This window comes from Salvelinus namaycush, chromosome 20 (assembly GCF_016432855.1).
Source record: "Salvelinus namaycush isolate Seneca chromosome 20, SaNama_1.0, whole genome shotgun sequence".
Taxonomy (NCBI): Eukaryota; Metazoa; Chordata; class Actinopteri; order Salmoniformes; family Salmonidae; genus Salvelinus; species Salvelinus namaycush.
This window is the reverse complement of record NC_052326.1, coordinates 6860177-6886511: the sequence shown is the minus strand read 5'-3', so window position 1 is coordinate 6886511 and position 26335 is coordinate 6860177. Positions and strand designations below refer to the sequence as shown.

Sequence of the window (26335 nt, the reverse complement as noted above, 5' to 3'; positions counted from 1 at the left end):
GTTATGCCACATATGCAGTTATCGAAAATAAATAGGGGAATATTTGCCCAATCCAAATTTACAACCAACTGATTAAAGCACTACCACAAAAATGAGGAGGCAAGTGGAAAATGGAGAAGGTCGGGAACTTGTTAACCTGCCATATATTAAAGATACAAATTGTCTGTAAGGAACTGGCATAATAGAAAAATATACCAGTTTAATTTGAGGACAAAAATGTTGAAAGCTGCACCATACAGGTTGCAAAATAAATGGGAAGAGATTTTCGATGTACCAATTCCATGGCATATGGTTTATGAACTGGTACAAAAAAACTACACTTGTTTCAACACAGAGTTTTTCAATTTAAATTATTATATACAATTATTGCCTCCAACAGAATGCTATATAGTTGGGGCATACAACAATCTCAGCTCTGTAGAGTTTGCTGAGAAGAGACAGAATCAACAGATCATTTATTCTGGTATTGCCGCTATTTCGCTTGTTTCTGGTCACAGGTTCAGGAATGGTTAAAAAATCACAACATGCACTTAAATTTAACCTTACAAATAGCAGTGTTGGGCAATTTGGAAAGCCATAGTCAGTCAACAAATAATATAATAATACTCATAGGAAAGGTTTTCATCTTTAGGTTACACTCTGTCGATATTATATACGATTACAAAGGTAAAAATAATTGTGTAAAACATCACAGCATAATTAAAAAATATATGGCACATGGAAAGCAAATGAGGGTGGTCTATGGTGATAGGTGGGATGGGCTGAGAGTGGCTGAGGGTTGGGATTTGAGAGCTTATGTTTGGTAAAGTATTATTGTTATATGACCGCTTTATATAAAAGTACCATGTATGTAAAATGTATATTTAAAATGTATGTATATGTCGGGAAAAAGCTGTAAAAACAAAAAATGTGTCCTCCGAAGAGGAGGGGTTAATAATAAAAAATAAAATTTTAAAAAAGCTATGATTTGAAATATTTACTCTATTCCATCTCACTGTCTCATCAGCCTAGCCAGGCAATTTATAAACTTGATCTCCACTATAAAAAGCATCTAGACATTATCTCCCATTTCCTTTAGACTAGCATTTGATTTTCAATGCCTGGCGAAATCGCACCTCATTAGCTCATTGTTATGGATATATCCAAATAAATGTCACTAGAAAACAGCTTAAACAAACGCAAATGTAGCTACTTTGCTTTTATTCTGGCTGCACTGTTTGACGTGACTGTAAATTAGCGGTAGTTGGCTAGCTAGCAAGCAAGGGATAAGAACGTTGCCAGACAGTATGGCAATAGAACATTCAGAACGAACAACTGGGTCGCATCCATAGATACAGAACAAAAAGACGACTGTGTTGCATCTCTGGCAACCGAACAGATAGAACGAATGACCAGCTGGATTGGGAAGCAACCCTAGATTTGTATTCGGGACTATATCTTGTGGAAGGATGAAATAGTATGAAAATATGTCAATCATTATTTGAATATGTTTGTAACCCTTTGTATAAAAGGGATAATGCCTTTGAAGCCGGTGTTTGGAGGATATATTGGCACAGTTTGTCGGCCCTCGACTTCGTCGTGCCAATCTATCCTCCAAACACCGGCTTCTCAGGATTATCACTTGATTGGCTGATCCCTCCTGATAACATTTGTCCCCATTATCTCCTGTGTATTTATACTTCCGTTTTCTGTTTGTCTGTTGCCAGTTCGTCTTGTCCCGTCAAGTCCTGCCAGCGAGTTCCCATGTTTCCTGTGCTCTAGATTTTGTTTATCTAGTCTTCCCAGTTTTGAACATTCTGCCTGCCCTAGGCCAGCCTGCCATTCTGTACCTTTCTGACACTGCCCTGGATTACTGACCTCTGCCTGGCCTGACCCTGAGCCTGCCTGCCGTTCTGTACCTTACTGACTCTGCCCTGCATTATTGACCTCTGTCTGCTTTTGACCTGCCATTTGCCTGCCCCCTATTTTGTAATAAACATATGTGATTTGAACTGTCTGCATCTGGGTCTTATCCTGATAGTACGAACTGGCCATGACTGACCCAACAGGCTCAGCTCAGTGACAACATCTCCTCCCACAGAGCCACCATTGGAAGACAAGAGGAGTTACTTCACAACCTTATGGAAGGATTCCAGACCTTGGCGCAACCCAATGATGGTGCTTTCCATACATTGCTTGAACAAGTTTGCGGATTGTCTATTAGACAGCCAGCCACTACCGTAACCTCCCAGTAGCGTGTGTGTGTCCCAGCCCATCATGGCTTCCCGAGAACCCTGCTTACCTACTCCGGAACGCTTCACTGGAGATTCAGGGACATGTTGGGCGTTTCTCTCCCAGTGCTCCCTCATCTTTGAGCTACAGCCCTCTTCTTTTCCCACGGACTGCTCAAAGGTAGCATACCTTATAACACTGATGTCCAGGAGGGTTCTCACCTGGGCTACGGCAGTGTGAGAGCAACACGTCACCGTGTATTTCAGTCTAGTGGAGCTGATGGCGGAGGTGAAGAAAGTGTTTGATTCTCCGTTGTCCAAGAGAGAGGCTGCTTGGAAGCTACTCCGGCAACGCCAAGACTCCCGTAGTGTGGCAGACTATGCGGTCGATTTCCGCACGTTGTCTGCCGAACGTGCCTGGAACCCGGAAGCCCTGTTCATCACATTCCTTCATGGGTTATCGGAGGAGGTGAAAGACGAGCTCGCAGCCCGGGAGCTGGCCATCGATCTCAAATCTCTTATCGCCTTCACCATCCGGATCGATGGGCGACTTCGGGGAACGTAGGAGGGAGAGGAGGTCTGCCGACTCTTCTCCGGAGGCTATAGGGAGAGCTAGACTGTTTCCCGCCGAATGGTTACACAGACTGAACACCAAGAGCTATCTGTATTGTGGGACTACAGCTCTTACATTGCTACCTGTCCTGTAAAAAACCTGGCTCATCAGGAGGTATGAGTAAACTGGTGGGCATTACGGATAATGTCCAGTCTCCCCTTACTCATACCCCTCTCCATGCCATACTGCTGTGGGGTGACCGGTCCAAATCTCTCCGAGTAATCATTGACTCTGGGGCCGACAAGAGTTTTATGGACGCTACCCTGGTGTCTGAGCTGGGAATCCCCACTCAACCCCTCTTCATTCCCATGGATTTCAGAGCGCTGGATGGGCGTTTGATTGACAGAGTCACCCACAACACGGTTCCTATCAACCTGTGAGTGTCAGGCAATCACAGCGAGTCGATCCAGTTTCTACTCACCGAATCCCCTCAGGTACCCATTGTATTGGGGTTTTCATGGCTCCAGAGACACAATCCCCTTGTTGATTGGACTGTTGGTTCGATCAAGGGTTGGAGCCCGTTCGGCCACACTCTTTGCCTGAAGTTGGCACAACCTACCCCGGAACGTCTTCCTGCGGGCTCAGGAAAAGCCCCGGATCTCTCCGTCATCCCGCAGAATACCAGGACCTCCGGGAGGTTTTCAGCAAGGCCCGTGCCACCTCGCTTCCTCCACATGGGCCCTATGACTGCGCCATCGACCTTCTCTCAGGCACTACTTCACCTCAGGGATGGCTTTATTCCCTGTCAGGTCCGGAGAACAAGGCAATGGAGACATACATTGAGGACTCCCTGGCTGCAGGGGGTATCCGTCCTTCTGCCTCCCCCGCGGCCGCAGGGTTCTTCTTTGTGGAGAAGGACAAAACCCTGCGCTCGTGTATCAACTACCGGGGCCTGAATGACATCACGGTTAAAGGTTGTTACCCGCTTCCACTCATCGCCTTGGCTTTCAAGCCTCTCCAGGGGGCTGCCATCTTCTCCAGGTTGGACCTCCGGAACGCCTACCATCTGGTATGGATACGGGAAGGGGACGGGTGGAATATCGCTATTAACACAGGTAGCGGGCACTACAAATATCTGGTGATGCCATTCGGATTTCCCAATGCTCCTGCTGTGTTCCAGGCCCTGGTTAACTACATTCTCCGTGACATGTTGAACCGGGTTGTGATTGTCAACCATTTCTCGACTGGCTTGCCAACCTGGCCTTTGCACGACAATGTTTTTGGTGGCCCACCTTGGTTCCTCCGCGCCTGCACCGTGTGTGCCCAGAATAAAACTCTGCTCCGGCTGGCCTCCTTCAACCGTTTCCCATTCCCTAGACTTCATCACGGGTCTCCCTCCATCAGATGGCAACACCACTATCCTCACGGTGGTGGATAGGCTTTCCAAAACTGCCAATTTCATTCCCCTTCCTAAGTTACCTTCAGCCAAGGAAACGGCCCAGCAATGGTGCAGCACCTCTTCCGGATCCATGGACTTCCAGTGGACAACGCGGTCCTCAGTTCTCATCCCGGTTCTGGAAGGCATTCTGCACCTTCATTGTGGCATCAGCCAGCCTGTTTTCCGGTTTTCACCCCCAATCTAACGGCCAGTTGGAGCGAGCCAATCAGGACCTGGAGACGACTCTTCGTTGCCTCATCTCCGCCAACCCCACCACCTGGAGCCAGCAACTCGTGTGGGTGGAATACGCCCACAACACCCTTACCTGCTCGGCCACTGGTCTCTCGTCGTTCGAGTGTTCCATGGGTTATCAGCCTCCGCTCTTCCCTGAGCAGGAGGAAGAGGTCAGCATACCCTCTGTCCAGATGTTCGTCTGCCGCTGTCGCCGTACCTGGAAGAGAGCCCAGTCCGCCCTCCTCAAGACCACCTCCAAGTATCGGCGACAGGCGGTCTGCCACCGGACCCCTGCTCCCTGCTATCGTCTCGGGCAGAGGGTATGGCTGTCCACCCGGGATCTGCCCCTCCGGGTGGAGTTCCGCAAACTTTCCCTCCGTTTAATCGGTCCTTTCCCCATCTCTAAGGTCCTTAGCCCCTCTGCTGTTCACCTTCTGTTGCCCCGCACTCTCCATATACATCCCGCTTTCCATGTATCTAGAATTAAACCCCTGTCTCACAGCACTTTGTCTCCTGTTGCCAGTTCGTCTTGTCCTGTCAAGTCCTACCAGCGTGTTCCTGTGCTCTAGTTTTTGTTTTTCCTAGTCGTCCCAGTTTTGACCATTCTGCCTGCCCTGATCCTGAGCCTGCCTGCCGTTCTGTACCTTACTGACTCTTCCCTGGATTACTGACCTCTGCCTGCCCTTGATCTGTCATTTACCTGCCCCATGTTTTCTAATAAATATCTGTGATTCGAACTGTCTGCATCTGGATCTTGTCCTGATACACGGAGTCACCCACAACCTGCCCAAGGTTCCTAAAAACAAAATGGGCTCATTTATGGTGCCTTTGGTGAATATCTTTAGTTCACCCAGTATAACTCAGCCTAAGGACAGAGCTCTCAGGACAGTTTTCTATTAATGGTTAGGCTGAATGGTTAGGCTAGTAGGTTATGTAGAAAGTATTATTGAGCAATATGGGAGTTTCTATGGGAATAATTGAGTTTGGAGTGTTGGTATGGAATTACTTTTAAGCAGAACAATTGTTTTTTTAAGGTAATAAAACTGAACTGGGTCTATTCCTTCCAAACTAAATGTTTTCTCTCCGTTTTATTCCCTCTATCTTCCTGACCTCACTGACCGATCAGTCTTGTTGTGGTTTAGAGAGGTCAGTTCCCCCTTTTCCCTGTTCCCCGCTTTCCCCTCTCTCTCAGGTCTTATCTTGTTTTTAACTATAGCCTGGTTGCCTAGCCTACCGTCAACATTCTCCTCCCTCTCTCCCCCTCCAGCCATCACTCCTCCCTTTCTCCTTCTCTCCCCAGCCTCCAGCCCTGTTGATAGACCCTAGTCACACCTGCAGACACCTGTGCCTTTGTCCTGTGTTTAATACCCCCGGCCCTCTTACACCCGGGGGCTGGGGAGGCTTGGGGAAGCTCTGCTCCACAAGTTCCCATCAGCTTTGTCTGTAAACTCCATTGTTTCAGCAGCTATTCAGCCATGCTAAGATAAAGGCAGGAAAGACTGTGTCATTAACATACGCTGAGACATTCTAACAATCTATATGTCTTTTTAAAAGGAAAACATTGCCACAGGGACAAATCTGAGTGGTGATGATGGTTCATAAAGCTTGGTGAGGTTATTGAACTGTATCTCAGTCCATGTTATTCTTCCATGTTCTATCTTCTTAACTCCTAAACTAAACATGGTTTGATTGAATGTTTGAAATGAGGCCACACAATGAGTTGGGTGGGGGAATAGACAGTGTTGATGGTTTTAACAGGTTGGTTAGGCGTCATTTGGATATGTTGGACACCCTGTATCCTAGTTGAATCAGGAAATAGAGAATCCATGTTATACGGTTGTGAGTCTGGGGTAGGGGGTAGTAGGAGAGAGAGAGACATATGGTACAATTTGACCAGATTGTCAGTTTTTCACTTGCTATATATTTATCTTTTTTATGACCGTATTTTAAGCTTCCTAAAAATAAAGTTAAGGTTACCAGCTACCACGACTGCTGCTGTGCTAACCGGCTGGGGTAGCTATATTAAACAGGGAGCAAAATACCAGTTGTACAAGACTACTTAAAAGCCACTGACCCTCCTCTACCCCCTGTCTCCACTCTGCCTTGCCTGACACCCCCTACCCTCCCTACCCATTCCCCCACTACAGGCCTTTTATATGTTGTGGACTGGACAGCATAGAGCAGTGCAGCAGGAGCAGTGCACCCACTTCAGACCACTATAAACATGTCACTCCCTGATGACAGACTGGGCCTGGGGATGTTTTATAGAAATGGACCTCAACTACAGCTCATTAGAAGAGTTAAATTGGAACCATGAGGCATGGGAAGGGAAGTGTAAATGGAAGAGCAGGACAGGGGGATCTGTATGGGGGTTGGGAGTTGGGGGTGGGGGTTAGGACAGCTTTGAAGTGCTTGAGGAAAGCTGTCCTTTAATGTGACATGTTCTGAAATGTAATGTTGAAATTGTGTCACTGTGTAACACACTGTGCAAACACATATTTTCTCACTAATAAAATGTGAATTGAATCTCAATATATCATTCTAAATGATAAGAAAAATAGTTTGGACTCAAATAAGCAATTTTTGTAATCCCATAAACTGTGTTGTGCTGCCTTCCATCCACCAACCACATTACCCTTCCTTTCCTTTCAAAAGAAAATGTATTTAGTACCTTGTCATTGACAACACTAATGTCCATGTTCCTCAGTCTTCTCCCTCAACACCTGTTGTACATAACCTCTCTTGACAATCACTTAATTCTAACTTAACCTCAGTAATCCATACCTTCAGGTAGGTCCTCTCCTATGCAGAAACTATTCCCTCCAGTCCACATCCTCATGTTTTTCGTCCTTTATCTCTCTCTAACTTTAATTTTAGCCTTTTGTTTAGACACCTCCCTCCATAAACCATGCAATTACTTTCCTCCTCCGCCTCCCTTCTTCCTCCCATTCCCTCCCTCCTTCCCTCACTTAACTGGACCGTTGCTAGGTCTAATTGACTCTGTGAGGCTGAAGAGAGACCTGATTGTCTCCGTGGTAACTATAGTGGTGCAACTACAGTGGCGCTGTCAAAGGGGTTATTGTGTCGACCAGAGAGTAAATCTCAGTCGACCGCTTTGTTTGTGGCGCCTGCAAGAAGATAATGAAGGTATTTTGGTTAAGAGGTGGAGGCAAGGAGATCAAGGTGGAGGGGAATACATGCAGTAAGATTATGGCAATAGAAAGAGGGATTTAGAGGTCAGAGGGATGGAAAGATGAAGGAATGGACAGGAGAGTTTAACGTGTGATTTCTATGCAGCATTTTAAGACTTTTATTAATACTTGCTACCTCTGCAATATAAACCTTCATGGAACTAAGCGTTGAGAGGAGACTTAGGGGGTTGGAAACATGTAAATAACACCAATGGAAGTAAATTGCATCGTTTTTTACTAAAGAACCTTTCCATGTCATGACTTCCAAACCATGACACTCATACATACTCCTCTACCAAGATCATGCTGAATTATTATGTACGTAATATAATTATTTAGCTCATATCACATTCTGCAAACGTTCAAACTGCTAAAGTCTTCTTGACGTTCATGCACAAAATATCCAGAGTTTAATATCCAAAATATCCATCATGCATTAGTGTGATAAATGTAGGATATGAATATATACCATCTGATCACTATCTAACATAAGTGTTTTAATATTGTTGTTGCAAGTGTCATTTTCATTACAGTTAGTTGTAAAGAGGTTTATCAACAAAACAGAAAAGGGTAGAAAAATAACACTGCTCTAGAATCAGCCGAGCACAATACACTAAAGGCTTTCATCAACTATCAACGTGGCAGGTGTGCAGACTTCACAATAGAAAGGTCATGTAGAAATAGTAGTTTTCAGAAACAACTAAACCTTCAAACACTACAGCACCAACAACAGCATCTTAGTTATAATCAATAAATAAAAGAAACAAAAATCTTAATTACTAAATTATCATCAATGGCCAGCTTTAACTTGCCATTTATTAGGCAATAATACGCTGTCTGCACAATGCAAGATCATCTTTAATTCTTATAATATAAGACATAAATTAGATTATTTGTGTAAATAGAAAATTAAATAATACAGAGGAAGCATACATACACACATTTACAAACCCAAAAACAAAATGTATGCAGCATCAGATTAAACAACTATTTGTCTGTTTCTTACTGAAGTAATAAAGTACCAAATGAAACTTTATGGAGTAAGCAGTACCCCATAAACTCCCTCATACTATCTACACTTATTTTCTTCTTTGGCTTCCTCGTAATTTTACCTCTGCTCTTGCAGAAAATGAAGAAATGTTGTGTATGGTGGCTGTGTGTACATGTGTGTGTGTGTGTGTGTGGTCCACAGAATGTGTATTTTCAACCTGCCTGCCCGGTTATCTTGATCTATGTCAAATGCATCCTTTGACAAACAATGTCAGAGGAAGCATGTACTAATACAAAAGAATGATGTTTGTTTTTAGCTACATAGTTACCTTTGCAGCACAACAACGGTGCCACAACTAACTCTACAAGACAACACATATAATGAAGTTAGATCTCCAGCAGTCCACTGCTTGTTTCCACCCCATTGCCTGAACCAGTTTTCTCTCCTTTGTTAGTAGGGTCACTAGGGACTCCTCCATTATTCTGCACGGCCGTGTTGGGTTTATTGGGGTCTGCCATCTCCTCATTCCTGGGGTCCTGGGCCTCTCCCTCCCCGGTCTTTCCCGGCTGCAGGGCAGACTCTGCGTGCGTCTTCTGGTGCTTGCTGAGGTGGTCACTGCGGGTGAATCTCTTGTTACACAGCAGGCAGGTGAACTTCTTCTCCCGCGTATGTGTGCGGACGTGCCTCTCCAGTTCGTCGGAGCGTGTGAAGCGCTTCCCACAGAACAGCCAGTTGCAGACGAAGGGTCTCTCCCCAGTGTGCCAGCGGAGGTGGGCCTTGAGATGCGAGGCCTTCCCATAGACTTTCCCACAACCTGGGATGTGGCAGCTATGGACAGGCTTCTTCCTCAGGGATGCAGCTGAGGCCCCCATCCGCTCCAACTCCTGGCAGTTGGGACAGTCACAGGAGGACCTGCCAGTGGTGGTTCCTCCATACCCTCGTGATCCAGCTGCAGGCTTCAGGCCCATCTGACTCTCCATCAGCCCCCCGCCGGACACGTGCTTGGGCTTGTACATGTCCTGAGGCAGCATGTGCTGGGAGGACTGGAGGAGGTGTGATGAGGAGCCCAGGCTCACTGAGGGGTACTGAGCTGCGTTGATGGAGGTGAAGTCAGAGGCGTAGCTGGGCAGCTGGGGGCTGAGGGAGGCTTGGGGAGGGATGGGCTGGAGGGAGCCCTGGAGGCTGTCGGTCTGGGGCTGGGCAGCACTTAACCAGTTGGTGTTGGGGTGGACTTCCCACCAGGAGGATGTGGCATTGGATGGGGCGGCGGTGATGCCGGGGTGGATGCCAGCCTTGTACCAGGAGCCGTAGGGGTGGGTCATGTCCAGGGAGGTGTAGACGCTGGTCAGACAGTCGGCTGTGCCGTGGGCCTTGGACACCAGCAAGGACTGCTCCTGGGACATGGAGGTCTGGAGGGAGTGGGAGAAGGGGTTGTACTCAGATGAGTACCCCCCAGAAGACGGTGGTGGACTCTCGGTGGGCGTGAGTAGCCCCCCTCCGGAGCTGAACAACCCAGTGTAGGAGTTCTCAATGCTCTCCCCTCCTCTGCCGTTCTTCTGGAGGTCTAAGGTCATGCCGTACTGCTTCTTGCCTGGAGCGGTGCTGCCGGGGCCGGCCTTTCCAGGTGTGGCTGAGTCCCTCACAGGGCTTCCAAACTTATTGCAGGTGGCGGTTAGCATAGCAAAAGAACTGGAGCCATAACGAGCTTCCTCCTAGAGAGATGAGGAGACAGGAGGGATTAGACACAGGAAATGGCTGCTACTACTTCTGCTTCTGTCAGTGTCAACACTAATCAAAACAGTATGGCAGGCTGTTTTTTCTGCTTTCCCCTCTCATTCGTTTTTCAGCTGAATTGAAATGAAATGACTGTCTTGATATAGGCTGCTTGTTTTGGCAAAGTGACTGAAGAATGAAAGAAAGTGGAAAATAGGAATTAAATGTGATAAGAATGTGAATTTAAATATCGATTTTTTTTGCTACTTTGCAACAACTTAGCATGCTAGCTAACCCTTCCCCTAACCCTAACCCAGGGTTTCCCAAACTCGGTCCTCGGAACCCCAAGGGGTGCACGTTTTGGTTTTTGCCCTGGAACTACACAGCTGATTCAAATAATCAACTAATCATCAAGCTTTGATAATTTGAATCAGCTGTGTAGTGTTAGGACAAAAAAAACTAAATGTGCAACTCTTGGGGTCCAGAGGGCCGAGTTTGGGAAACTCTGCTCTAACCTAACGTAGCATATCATACTAAAGCAGTCGAACGTAGAATATCACACTAAAGCAGTCGAGCGGTCAAGATGTAGGATACTATACGTCCTACAATTCGTATTTTATGATACGACCTCTATTACATTGGTAGTAGGCCAATGTAATGTAACTTAACGTATAGTGACATATCATACTAAATGGAGTGGCACACATTTTAGTAAAATATAATATGTTTTGATCTGAGACCAGGTTGCTCAAGAAACCTCTAGCATGTATAGTGTACATCAAGTCTTAGGACTTTTAGGCTGATGCAGTGCCTTCACAAAGTATTCATACACCTTGATTTATTCCACATTTTGTTGTGTTAAAGCCTGAATCCAAATGGATTACATGTATTTTTTCTCACCCATCGACACACAATACCCCATAATGACAAAGTGAAAACATATATAGAAATGTTTGCAAATTTATTGAAAGTGAAATACAGAAATATCTAATTAACATATGTATTCACACTCCTGAGGAAATACTTTGTAGAAGCACCTTTGGCGGGAATTATGGCTGTGAGATCAAAGAGCTTTCCACATCATCGATTGTGTAACATTTTCTCGTCATTCTTTTCAAAAATCTTCAAGCTCTGTCAAATTGGTTGTTTGTAATTGCTGGACAGCCATTTTCATGTCTTGCATTAAATGTTCAATTTGCCAGTAGATTGTCAACTTGATTCATGATGATGACTGCTAGCTTGCTAGCTAAGATGTTGAAAGTATGATGTTGACATGATCAGTTCTCATCAAAGCTACTGTAGATATAACGTGATTTGATGTAATTTTATCTGTGGCCAATGACCTTAAGCCTTCCTGGATGGGCACTTCTAATCTAACTCTATGGCAGCACCCAAGGGGCTTGAATTTTCGCGCTGCACCCTTCGATTTTGCAGTGATGTAGTGTCGACATGAGTGGCAGAACACTGAGCCAATCACGTCGCTAGACTAATGTTCTCTAATAACTGGAGAACGTTACCAACCCCTACAGTCTGTATTTTTCCGCTGGCTACCCCACCACCACAGAAAGCACTGAGCTAGGCTGAAATTTGGAGTTGCCTTACTCAAGAAAGCAAAACAGAGACTAAGTTTGTATGAGGCTTTATTAACTCAATGATGATGATGATTGTATTTACATTGTTTTTTGCAAACTGATATGTGACACGTATTAATGCCCGCCAAAAATGGGGTGGGGCCTGTTTTGCATGTTATTTTGGCATTAATATGTTTCACACATCAGTTTGCAAACAATTTACTATATATATATATATATATATATATATATATATATATATATATATATTGCTAAACAGGTGGGGCTCAAAACAGGTGGGGCAGCCTGAATGACGGGTCGCACTGTCCACAAAACTAACCTAATTTACAGTAAAAAGAAGGATGCCTGTACAGAATAAAACATATTCTAAAATGTTAATCCCGTTTACAACAAAACAGTAAAGTAGTAATGCAGAACATTTGGCAAAATAATTAACTTTTTGAATACAAAGTGTTATGTCTAGGGCAAATCCAATACAACCCATTACTGAATACCACTCTCCTTATTTTCAAGCATAGTGGTGGCTGCATCATGTTATAGGTATGCTTGTAATCATTTAAAGACTGCAGAGTTTTTAAGGATACAACATTTATGGAATAGAGTTAAGCACAGACAAAATCCTAGAGGAAAACCTGGTTTAGTCTGCTTTCCACCAGGCACTGGGAGAGGAATTCACCTTTCAGCAGGACAATAACCTAATGCACAAGGGCACATCTACACTGGAGTTGCTTACCAAGAAGACAGTGAATGGTCCTGAGGACTGAGTTACATTTTTTACATTTCAGATAAAGAATGAAGAGAAGTTATAGATAAAATATATCGGTGCTCATTGGCCATTGGACATAAACATTACACAACAAGTTGGAAATCACAAATTCAACAATGAGTGGTTTGAAAGGAATCAGTGGCTAACTGCAAGCACTGCAAAGCAATCAATAGCCTGCTATTCGGTGGAGTGGGTATGTGGTCCCAACTCTGGGTTTAAGAGTCTCTTAAATGGCTAAACATTCAACATTGGCCATGCTGTCAATCCAGCATTACCTCTTCCGCGCTCAAAACAACTGGAAACTTAGAACTGGGAAATCTGACTATAGTGCGTTCAAGACAACTGGGAACTCAGAAAAAAACTAGCTCCGACTAGGAAAATACGTTTTGAACGGTCATCCAACAATGGGAATTGCAAGTCGGGAACTCTGGCCTCTTTCTAGAGCTCCGACCTGAAGATCACTACTGACGTCATCATGATTCAACCTTGTTCTTTTCCGAGTTCCCAGTTGTCTTGAAAGGACCATAAATCCAGAGAATGCCAGACTTTGATGACAAAGTTCGATGACAAAATTTGCCCACATAGTAAGCTGTTAGCTGTTGGTGGTGCACATGTAGCCTATAGCCTGTTTTAGAGAAATGTCATCTTCGAAAATTGTAAGAGCTTTCATTGTCTGCTTATATGCATCCTTTATTTATCCTACGGTTCTAACTGTAAGAACGGCCCATGTTCTGAATTCTGCCTCTGTAAATTTAAAAAGTACTGAAAAAATAGTTATATTGACTATGTTCGTCCTAGCTCGCTCATTAATGTCTTAATCGAAAATACGGACTGCCTCTCATCCGCTCGTCATCCCCTTATGCCATAGTTTGTACGTCTCAATTGTCAGTAAAAACCACATCTGTTTAAGCAAGTTAGCCATATCAGTTATATATATTTTTTTTAAAGGCAGTAAATGAGGCTGAATGAATTGTTTCACTGCCAGACAAGACTCCGCTGATAGCCAGGTGTAGCAGTAAGGTGTGGGCCCTAACAGTTTGTGGGCACTGTTTGTCACCATTATAGTGCAATTAATGTATTGTTTAGTGTTGTGTTGTGGCTTTGCTGGCATGCATAATTATTACTTTTTGTTTGCCCCACCAAAATATACAGTTGAAGTCGGAAGTTACCATACACCTTAACCAAATACATTTAAACTCAGTTTTTCCACAATTCCTGACATTTAATCCTAGTACAAATGCCCTGTCTTAGGTCAGTTAGGATCAAAACTTTTTTTAAGAATGTGAAATGTCAGAATAATAGTAGAGAGAATGATTTATTCCAGCTTTTATTTCTTTCATCACATTCCCAGTGGGTCAGAAGTTTACATACACTCAATTAGTATTTGGTACCGTTGCCCTTAAATTGTTTAACTTGGGTCAAACGTTTCGGGTAGCCTTCCACAAGCTTCCCACAATAAGTTGGACGAATTGTGGCCCATTCCTCCTGACAGAGCTGTTGTAACTGAGTCAGGTTTTATAGGTCTTCTTGCTCGCACACGCTTTTTCAGTTCTGCCCACAAATTTTATTTAGGAATTAGTTCAGGGCTTTGTGATGGCCTCTCCAATACCTTAACTTTGTTGTCCTTAACTTCTTATGGCTGCAGGGGCAGTATTGAGTAGCTTGGATGAAAGGTGCCCAGAGTAAACGGCCTGCTCCTCATTCTCAGTTACTGATATATGCATATTAGTATTAGTATTGGATAGAAAACACTCTGAAGTTTCTAAAACTGTTTGAATTATGTCTGTGAGTGTAACAGAACTCATATGGCAGGCAAAAACCTGAGACAAAAACCAAACAGGAAGTGGAGATTCTGAGGCTGGTCGATGTTAAACTCATCGCCTATTCAATTCCCTGTAATATATGGATCTGTTTGCACTTCCTACGCCTTCCACTAGATGTCAACAGTCGGTAGAACGTTGAATGAAGTTTATACTGTGTTGTGGGGCCGGATGAGAGGGGAATGAGTCACTGGTCTGGCAGATTGCCAGTTCCTGGTCACGCGCATTCCTCATGATATCGCCTTGCGTTCCATAACCTCTACAGACAGAAGGAATGCTCCGGTTTGAACGTTATTGGATATATATGACCAACGTTATTGGATATATATGACCGACTTGCCAAAACTATAGTATGTTAACAAAAAATTTGTGGAGTGGCTGAAAAACGTGTTTTAATGACTCCAACCTAAGTGTATGTAAACTTCCAACTTCAACTGTACATGCTAAAATCGTCACTGATTGTGGAGTAACAACAATGTTGTTGATCCATCCTCGGTTTTCTCCTATAACAGCCATTAAACTCTGTAACTGTTTTAAAGTCAACATTGGCCTCATGGTGAAATCCCTGAGCGGTTTCCTTCCTCTCCGGCAACTGAGTTAGGAAGGACATCTGTATGATTGTAGTGACTGAGTGTATTGATACAGCATCCAAAGTGTAATTCATAATTTCACCATGCTAAAAGGGATAATCAATGTCTGCTCTTTTTTATCCACCTATCAATAGGTGCCCTTTGCGAAACATTGGTCTTTGTGGTTGAATCTGTGTTTGAAATCCACTGTTTGACTGAGGGACCTTACAGATGATTGTATGTGTGGGCTACAGAGATGAGGTAGTAATTCAAAAATCATATTAATCACTATTATTGCACAGAATCCATGCAACTTATTATGTGACTTGTTAGCACATTTTTACTCCTGAACTTATGAAGGATTGGCATAACAAAGGTGTTGAATACTTATTGACTTCAGACATTTCAGCTTTCATGTTTAATTACTTTGACATTATGGGGTACTATGTGTAGGCCAGTGACCAAAAACATCTCAGTTGAATCAATTTTAAATTCAGGCTGTAACACAACAAAATGTTGAAAACGTCAAGGGGTGTGAATACTTTAAGCAACCAGTCTTGCGAGGGCCGTGGGCTTAAATAAACATAAGGTTGACCAGTTTTTTATGGCCTACAGGGAGGTTTTAAACAGCATCAGGGACATCAGGCCAAAAAAGATTTGGACAATAGATGAGACTGGAATACAAAATGTCCAGAAACCATTGCCTGTGGTGGCAACAAGGGAGCAAAATAGGTTGCACGGATGACCAGCACAGAGAGGGGCTTCACAGTAATTTGTGCTATCAGTGTAGCGGAGCAGTACGTACCGCCCCTCTTCCACCGGAAGAAGATGAATGAACAGCTGCTGGTTAGAGCACCTCCAGGGTCCGTTGGAAGGGTAAGTGACTCAGGCTGTGTCGACAGTACTATCTTTGACGACTTTGCCCACAGTGTTGGTCGCACCCCTGAGGAACCCCACATCCTTATCATCGATGGGCACCACTCCCATAAGACCCTGGAGGCTTTCTTGACAGCAAGAGGCCAGGGAGTTATTCTCATCACTCTGCCACCCCCACTGCAGCCAGAAGATGACCGTACCGTCTTCAAGGGTCTGAAGGCCTTTTACAACAGGGCAGGAGATCAGTGGATGATGACGCTTCCTGGGAAAAAGATAGGTATAAACCAAATGGCTGGCCTCTTCGCAAAGGCCTATACCAAGGTGGCCAGTGTGAAGAGAGGAGTAGAGGCTTCCGGGCCAGTGTGCTGTGGCCTTTGAAAAGGACATCTTCACAGAGGCGGACTTCTTGGCCACTGAGGTTATAGAGCAGCCTGAGCCCATTGCCGGTAAGAAAAAGTAATCTAAATGAATGAAAAATAGCAGAAGCAGCATGTACGTGGTAGAACGTGTTTATTGTACTAACACCGATGTATTGTTTTTGTTGTTTATTTTCAATGCATAGTCTCCATTCAACCACAGTGCTCTACCGCCACCGCTGCCACCTCTACCGCCGCCATCACTAGCTCTACAGTACCTCCACCAGCTCTAACACCAAAATCTCTACCTCCACCACATCTACCTCTGCCACAACCTCCATCCTGCAGCCTACCCTTGTTCCAAATGTTGTTAACAAAAAATAAAGTCAGCACTCATTCTAGGGAATATATATATTTCTATATAGTGATTAGAAGTGTTTACTGTACCAATCCTCATCTGTTCTTGTTTGTTTTTGTTTTTTTTGCTTAAACCAACAGCTGCAGCAGTTCTATTGGAGTTGTCCCTGAGGCCGAAGCTCCAGGAGGAGAAGCCGAAGAAGAGGAAGGCAGAGTCTGCGGCTGTGCTGACAGCCTCGCCTTACAAAAGGTTGATGGAGGAAAATGCTCGACAGAAACATCAACAAGAAGAAAAGAGAGAGAGTAAGAAAACGGATCAGGTTCTTTAAAAAAGGGTTGTCTCAAAGAAGGTTGTTGCAACACAACAAGCCACATCAGCCACCAAAGAAGGGGATGCGGAGTGTATTTTCTGTGAGGAGCTGTTTTCAGTCACAGGTCGGGACTGGATTAGGTGTGAGCAGTGCAGGAGGTGGTTTCATGAGTAGTGCTCCAATTTTACTGGGCATAGCTTAATTTGTGACCTATGTACAAATTAGCATTGTGCAATAGCAGAGCATGAGAGATGCGACATCAATGTTACACCGAATTAGTTGAGATATGATTTATTGTTATTAAATTTTATATTCCAATGTTATTTGTTATATTCCATTCTAATATTATATTCCAATTAATATATATCTTTTTTTTTAGGAAATCAAAACAAGTATTGAAAACCTTTTGCTCCTGAATGTCATTTTAAAGACTGCTGGGATTTAAAATCTTGCATTATTTCAATAATATTTAGTGCAATTGTACATAATGGATTACATGGGAAAAGAACAACAAAGAAAAAACAAAGAAAATGAATGTGCAGGTGAGTTAAAACCTCTTAAGGATCTACCACTTTTTTTCATTTTTCGCCTAAGATGACATACCCAAATTGAACTGCCTGTAGCTCAGGCTTTGAAGCAAGGATATGCATATTCTTGATACCATTTGAAAGGGAACACGTTGAAGTTTGTGGAAATTTGAATGTAGGAGAATATAACACAATAGATCTGGTGAAAAGAAAATACAAAGAAAAAACAACTGTTTTTTGTATTTTTTTTGTACCATCATCTTTGAAATGCAAGAGAAAGGCCATCATGTATTATTCCAGCCATGGCACAATTTTGATTTTGGCCACTAGATGGCAGCAGTGCAACGTTTTAGACTGATCCAATGAACCGTTGCATTTCTGTTCAACATTTTGTATCAAGACTGCCCAAATGTGCATAATTGGTTTATAAATACTTTTCATGTTTATAACTGTGCACTCTCCTCAAACAATAGTATGGTATTATTTCACTGTAATAACTACTGTAAATTGGACAATGCAGTTAGATTAATAAGAATGTATTCTTTCTGCCAATATCAGATATGTCTATGTCCTGGGAAATGTTCTTGTTACTTACAACCGCATGCTAATCGCATTAGCCTACGTTAGCTCAACCGTCCCGTGGGGGACCCACTGATCCTGAAGAAGAATTTCTAAATAAAATTGATTAAATGGATTAACCCTATGCCATAATCTTCTCCAATAACCACCATACTTTAAAAACGCCCCTTTTCAAAAACAACAATTAATGACATTCTTCTTAGTGGAGGCTAGTTACCCCCTAGTACCCTATAGCCTACTCGATTATTGGGCAGATTCAAGTTATTACACTTAAGACCATTTAGGTCTCTAGTCTCCTCCTTACAGAAGCAACAAAGTCCCCAGGGGCGCCGCATGGCTGTTGAGGTTGGATTTAGCCGTCTCCCTAATAAGCGCCTACTGTCGACTTGGCGTATCCTGTTGCCTTAGCTCCCGTTTCCAGGTTAATTGCTGTCAATCAATTTTCAATCCCCCTCCCCGTTGAGTCTTAACTTTTATGTCCCCTGCTTTAGTTGATGACCGGCAGAGATGTAGGCTAATACTTTAATTGCAGTGGGATCTTTTTGGAAGGGTTGGAGAGAGATTACGTAGCGTGTAACTGAATGTAGCGTTTCTTGTTGATTTTGTTGTTGACTTATTTGCCAAGCATGTGGTATCCAAGCTGTCGTCCAAGCAGTAGGCCTAACCAAACTTTTCAGTAAGAATTTTCGGTCATAATAGAGCTTTATGTTGGCCGTGTTTTCCTATGTCTGCGATATCATCCAACGTGCCTAACGGTAACATTATCAGTTTGGAAAGGCTAAACCTAAATATTACACCATTGGCCTATGACTGACATTTATAACACGCATTCCAAATGGTAATTATACTACCTACACTTTAATGCTGTTGTGGACCTTCAAAATAAAGTCCCTGCTTTTGACAGAATTTTAGTCAGAGAATGCAGTTACGCACACCAATTCTGACAGATGGAGAGCCAACCGATATATTTTGGCCATAGCCTATAGGTTTTCACAATCTAATATTGTCTTATAAAAGCCTATTTGTCGAATGTCAACAGTGCAAAGTTCTTTCTCATTTTCTCCATTACCTCAAGAACATACCCTAACGACATGACTGATCGTTCAAGGAGCGCACCGAACAGACAGATATAGTAGCCTACCAGTGCGCATTAAATTGACCTCGACACTCAGTTCATGAAAAATACAGCAGCAATTGGCGCCTAACTGTAAAACAACTTAAAAGTTCATTCAAAAACACATTCAAGTATATTCCATACCTCCAGGATAGATGCAGCCATCCCTGAGAAACAAAGTCCAAAGAGTCGAGAGGGAAGTTGGATAGACTGTTCTCTTCTCTGCTCGTGGTCCCAGGACAGTTTGGGAGAACTCCGGCACGAGCGCACAGACCTCTTTGGAAAGAGAGAGCCCGCCCCTTAATTATAGGGTCCGCGCGCTTTGAAGATTCGCTGAGAGGCAATAAAGGAGAGAGGGAAGGAAAAAGGACGGAGGGCATTGGAGGAGAAGAGAAGACATCCCACCTCCCAAAATTCAGATTGACAAATCCAGATTAATCTTGGGGATATGGGTGGTTGGCTATTAGGGGGGCTATCATGAAATAATAGATAAAGACTTCAATTGTCAGGTCATTTACACCCTGCTTGCATCAAAGCCACCACCATGCTCATTCAGGTTCACAATATAGTAACGCATGCGTTCTGTCAGCGTCAACATTATATAGGTAGCCTATTTATAGCCTACCTGCTAATATTAAGCCTAATAATGTTGAACATCTTTGGCGCTAATGATGCATTGATAGAAAATATGTTTAGTGCCAAAAGCATGCGTTATGGTCTCCATATAGGCCGAATCTTCAAATATAACACAATAATACCATAATAGTAAAACTCCTACTACTTCAACTGTAGCCTACCCCGAACAATGAATAATACATTTGGGTCTAGGCTACTATGGTCAATAATAATAATGTTGTTATTAATAGCAGTAAAGCTGCTTGCTTTCGATATTGTTGTTGTGACACTCATCCAGAAAGCAAAGGAACATGCAGGCCATGAATAAATCAATAAATTAAGCCGGTCGGGTTTGCGATTTCCTTCACAGGTTTTATTGTTGGGTTTTTAACCCGCTTTCTGTTTTCAATATTCTGAAACGCAGTTAAATGCTTTTGTAGGCATGATCTCTAATGATTGAAAGGATTCAACTGCTCGAAATTACAACAACAAAAGAAATACTGCCATCAAATAAAATAAATTCAGAACACGGCTTTTAAACTAGTGGTTGGAGTAAAAACAAGAGTTTGTTTCCTCGTTTAGGCCTAAATCTCCAGAAGGAAAATCCCTGACGATTTTAATAGATAGACCTACATGTGGAAATATTTACTATACTCCAACACGGTTGTAGGCCTACTTAAATCCATCTTCAGATCTGTTACGACATTATTTCTCCATGATTTTATTTTTCAAATAGCTGTGATTAGTAGGCTACCTCATACAAACCCTGTGTCTTTCTTGAAAGGTATATTTTATAGAGCATAATTTTCACCACCTGTCCTCCTTTATTAGTGGCTCTATTAAATCATATCCGCTCTTGCCGACATCTGCAGAGTGGTTGGGTGTCGGAGGTGGAACTGCGTTATAGCTAGCTGTCAAATCCACAAGCCGCTCCTGCCATCAAAGAGGACACTGCGTTGCATTAAGAGAAATCCAACATCACCAAAATATCCGCTGTGTGGTTGTCTGATATCGCCGGTTAACGCTTGATCTGAGGTCCAACTTCGATTTCTATTCATACTTGAATGTAATGATTTACAGTTTCAGGCATACAAATAACGATAGCGACAGAATTATGTAGGCTGTAGAAGATTGAGAATATGTTTTCAGATTAGCACATTTGCATTTGAAATGTAGGCCAATCACCAGTACAGGTCACTCAGAGTGCAATGGCCTACATAACTTAAATTGTTCCTAGCAAGGGAGAAATTGTGTAGTTATTGGGTGGATGAACAGTAGACAGTGTGTCCGGGGTCCTCACCTGATATAAATATATATATATATATATTACATTTTAAAACGCATTTCCTGCAATTCTACACAGTTTGACTACTTATTATGCCTCTCGAGGGGTATTTGAGTAGTATTTTGAAAATACAGTATAAGTGGAAGGATAAGTGGAAGAATAAGTCATCACCATCATTAATTAATGTATTTCAAGGCAAATATTAAGACAAAATATGAAGACTGATTTGTATTATAGTTGGAGTTTGCCTACCTTATGTCCAGTCCACTTTTTAAAAAATATAGTAATTGAGTGTAAACATACCATGGACAAGGACTGACACTTGTCAGTGACAGAAGTATAGACGACGTGGTACTGTTTTGGTTCCTTCGTTTTAGGGGTGCCGGGTCAGTGCCAGTGGCTATTCATCTGGCTAACCGCCCCTCTCCATATACAGAACGTCAGAGTGGAGGAGACGGTGAATGCGAACAGAGCCGGACTATCGTCCCCCAACCCCACCAACATTTTTTTTAACAATATTTTGTAGGAAAACCGCTAACTTTCTGCATTTCACTTTTTTTTGCAATGGGCAGAGAGCAAAATGTGCTGTTTTATAATGCTATTCTACAAATTTTGTCATTGAGAATTGTTTTTGCCGTTTTTAAGCTAATTTCCTGCAAATCTACACATTTTGCCATTGATTATGAAGTGTCCATATGCTATCTGGGGCCCCCCGACCACCAGGGGACCCCAAACTCACAAATATACACAATAATATTGTATATATTTTCGCCTATGGTTAATAGTATTTTATACCCATCAGAAAAGTGTTTTAACTCAACCCACTTGTGCTCCCTCCATTCCTCAGTGCACTTGCTGTGTTGCTGCAGGTTGTAACTCTACACTAGATATCCAACATGTCTTTATCAATCTCCGACCAGTGTAGTTGGTCAAATGCAATGTCATTTTTTCATTCGAGATGACCACTTTGTCAACATAAGCATTCCTTTTTTTCAAAATGAATTAATATGAATATAAGAAAAAACATGCATCACTTAAATCAGAAAGCAGTGCAATGCGGACACCATATAACAGTGCCGTCAGAATTAATTCAATACTAGAGCAAGTGAGCAGAGTTCAGCGGTTGCAAAACCTGCTCATCGCTCATGGAGCAGTCTTTGCACACCGCCCCGGCGCTCCATGTGCTTTTCTACTGCATTCCTACAATCCGCTCTGTGCTCACCAGGAAAAAAAAACTGCCGCTCCAAATTCGCTCTATACATTAAAATCACAATTTAACCAACACCCATCTATATTTGTGACTACCTGGACTTAACAATTGTTTTTTAAGTATTGAAACCAAACCATATGGATTTGAATGAAAGGTATTTGAACAAACATGAAAAGGTGAATGTAAGAAGCGAACATATGTCATACTAAATATGTCATACCATGTCATACTAAAAAGCATATAAGCACTAAATATGTCAGGAGCCAGAAAGGGAGCCTAAGAAGGAACGGAAATGAATGATTTAGGCTATATTATTTCAAGGTCTAAAATAAATACATTGTGAAGCATTTGCTAGTGCGACACAATAGGCTGGTAGGGACATAACGCGCTCAGCATTTAAACACCATTTTGTTGTATTAAATCATTATAGTCTATAAATTGCGCATATAGGCTGTGACTTACTTAGAATTAAATACACATTAAACGAAAAATGACTTATTAGTGCCTTTGATACATTTTTAGAAACAATGAGTTTGGCCAGTCTGTGGCTTCAGGCTCTTGCAATGGTGCCTGGAGAGCCGGCCAGCAGCGGAGAATATGCCTCAGAGTTTTTACAATTTAATTTTTATAGGTAGGCCAATAGGTTTTTAGGGAAAATAACCCAATCAAAACGGAAAGTGGGAATATGCCAGGCCTATTCGGCCAAAACCGATTATGGCCTATTATATATAGACTAATATATAGACTAAAATATATATATAGACTAAAATAAACGAAACATTTAAGAGATCAGATTTTTTGTTTATAAATACTTTGCTACAATGACACGCGTACTTATCTACCCACCTCCTTCCTTTATTTTAGCATGTGCACATAGTAAGTACACCATCATGCTTTTGGGATACGTGTCTTTTCTGATTCCACAATGATTATTTAGTTGTGGACACTACATTACTGCACTCCCTCTCTTGGACTACATCTTTGTAAGTCACCTAGATTTAGCAACTGTGTGTTTTATCAGTTTTTTTAATGAAAATATTTTGCGAACTTCATGACAGTAGCTAAAGCAAAGGGCTATAGCAGCACACAAGTAGACTACAAATGCATCCTGTGGCGGGCAAGCCCTGAGCTCGTGAAGTGAGTGCTACTGGAGCGAAATTAGAGCGGGGCGAGAAGGCCGACGCTCCAGCCTTTGGGAATCTCGCTCCACGCTCCAGTAAAAATGGGCAAGCTCCGCTCCAGCACATACTCTGATTTATATACCTTGACTTATTCCACATTGTGTTGTGTTACAGCCTGAACTCAAAATGGGTTGAATATATTTTTCTCTCTCACCCATCTACACACACACACAATACACCATAATGACAAAGGGAAAATATGTTTTTAGACATTTTTGCAAATATATTGAACAAGAAATATAGAAATATATAATTTACATAAGTATTCACAACCCTGAGTCAATACATGTTAGAATCACCTTTGACAGCGATTACAGCTTTGAGTCTCTAAGAGCTTTCCACATCTCGATTGTGTAACATTTGCCCATTATTCTTTTCAAAAGTCTTCAAGCTCTGTCAAATTGTTTGTTGATCATTGCTAGACAACCATTTTCAGGTCTTGCCATACATTTTCAAGCCGATTTAATTCAAAACTAACTCGGCCACTCAGGAACATTCACGGACTTCGTGATTAGCAACTGTAGATTTTGCCTTGTGTTTTAGGTTATTGTCCTGCTGAAAGGTGAATTCATCTCCCAGTGCCTCGTGGACAGCAGACTGAACCATGTTTTCCTATAGGATTTTGCCTGTGCTTAGCTCCAATCCATAAATGTATCCTGAAAAACTCCCCAGTCCTTAAAACTTCTTATGGCTGCAATCCCGTTAACGGGATCGATATGACAACAGCCAGTGAAAGCGCAGGGCGCCAAATTCAAACAACAGAAATCTCATAATTAAAATTCCTCAAACATACATGTATCTTATACCATTTTAAAGGTAATCTTGTTGTTAATCCCATCAAAGTGTCCGATTTCAAATAGGCATTTACAGCGAAAGCACCACAAACGATTATGTTAGGTCACCGTCAAGTCAGAAAAATTCAGCCATTTTTCCAGCCAAAGAGAGGAGTCACAAAAGCACAAATAGAGATAAAATGAATGACTAACCTTTGATGATCTTCATCAGATGACACTCATAGGACTTCATGTTACACAATACATATGTTTTGTTCGATAAAGTGCATATTTATATAAAAAAATCTCAGTATACATTGGCTCGTTATGTTCACTAGTTCCAAAAACATCCGGTGATATTGCAGAGAGCCACATCATTTTACAGAAATACTCATTATAAATGACAATACAATTGTTAGACATGGAAATAAAGATACACTTCTCCTTAATGCAACCACTGTGTCAGATTTTTAAAAAACTTTACGGAAAAAGCAAACCATGCAATAATCTGAGTACAGCTTTCAGACAACAAAGCAGCCAAAAAGATATCCGCCATATTGGGTAGTCAACAGAAGTCAGAAATTGCATTATAAATATTCACTTACTTTCGATGATCTTCATCAGAATGCACTCCCAGGAATCCCAGTTCCACATTAAATGTTTGATTTAGTTCGATAATGTCCATAATTAAATCCAAAGAGCTACTTTTGTTAGCACGTTTGGTAAACAAATCCAAAGTCATGAAGCGCGTTCCCTAGTTGCAGACGAAATGTCAAAAAGTTCCTTTACTGTCCGTAGAAACATGTCAAACGATGTATGGAATCAATCTTTAGGATGTTTTTAACATAAAACGTCAATAATGTTCCAACCGGAGAATTCCTATGTCTGTAGAAAAGCAATGGAACGAGAGCTAACTCTCTCGTGACCGCGCCTCAGAGCCTGTGTCAATCTGCCAAACACCTGGCTCATTCCTCTCTCATTCGCCCCCACTTCACAGTAGAATTCTCAAACAAGTTTCTAAAGACGGTTGACATCTAGTGGAAGCCGTAGGAAGTGCAACATAACCCATATCCCACTGTGTATTCAATAGGGGCTGGGTTGAAAACCGACCAACCTCAGATTTCCCACTTCCTGTTTGGATTTCTTCTCAGGTTTTTGCCTGCCATATGAGTTCTGCTATACTCACAGACATCATTCAAACAGTTTTAGAAACGTCAGAGTGTTTTTTATCCAATAATAATAATAATATACATATATTAGCAACTGGGACTGAGGAGCAGGCCGTTTACTCTGGGCACCTCTGGGCACCTTTCATCCAAGCTACTCAATACTGCCCCTGCAGCCATAAGAAGTTTTAACAATTACAGGCATACCCATAACATGATGCAACCACCATTATGCTTGAAAATATGGAGAGTGGTACTCAGTGATGGGTTGTATTGGATTTGTACTTGGTGGCAAACATGATGCATGTTTGGAATATTTGTATTATGTAAAGGCATCTTTCTTTTCACTCTGTCAATTAGGTTAGTACTGTGCAGTAACTACAATGTTGTTTATCCAACCTCAGTTTTCTCCTATCACAGCCATTAAACTCTGTAACTGTTTTAAAGTCACCATTGGCCTCGTGGTGAAATCCCTGAGCGTTTTCCTTCCTCCCCTGCAACTGAGTTAGGAAGGACACATGTATCTTTGTAGTGACTGGCTGTATTGATACACCATCCAAAGTGTAATTAATAACTCGCCATGCTCAAAAGGATAATCAATGTCTGTTTTTTTTACCAATCTAACAATAGGTGCATTTCTTTGTGAGGCAATGGAAAACCTCCCTGGTCTTTTTGGTTGAATCTGTTTGAAATTCACTGCTCGACTAAGGGACCTTACAGGTTCTTGTATGTGTGTGGTACAGAGATGCGGTAGTCATTCAAAAATCATGTTCATGCAACTTATTATGTGACTTGTTAATCCATTTGTTAATCCATTTTTTTTACTCCTGAACTTATTTAGGCTTGCCATAACAAAGGGGTTGAATACTTAGACTCAAGACATTTCAGCTTTTCATTTTTAATTAATA

The 26335-nt window shown here is 42.3% G+C and overlaps 1 protein-coding gene across 2 annotated transcripts; it reads right to left on the bottom strand.

Moving 5' to 3' along the window:
• Positions 1-9003: 9003 nt before the first annotated feature.
• Positions 9004-19362, bottom strand: LOC120064910 (transcription factor Sp7-like). Of its 2 annotated transcripts, none has more exons than XM_039015497.1 (2): positions 19321-19362; positions 9004-10326 (listed from the first exon to the last, which is right to left on the bottom strand). In XM_039015497.1, the coding sequence occupies exons 1-2, from the start codon at positions 19360-19362 to the stop codon at positions 9004-9006; spliced, it is 1365 nt and encodes a 454-aa protein (XP_038871425.1). The 2 variants fall into 2 exon arrangements, with proteins under 2 accessions (XP_038871425.1, XP_038871426.1); XM_039015498.1 differs by having other exon boundaries at positions 9004-10329; positions 19342-19362.
• Positions 19363-26335: the final 6973 nt, after the last annotated feature.

Coding starts and splice junctions, on each gene's coding strand:
- LOC120064910 (XM_039015497.1), bottom strand. CDS start 19,362: ATGGCTGCATCTATCCTGGAGGTATGGAATATACTTGAATGT. Junction 10,327..19,320: donor TATGGAATATACTTGAATGT/GTTTTTGAATGA, acceptor TCTCTCTAGGAG/GAAGCTCGTTATGGCTCCAG.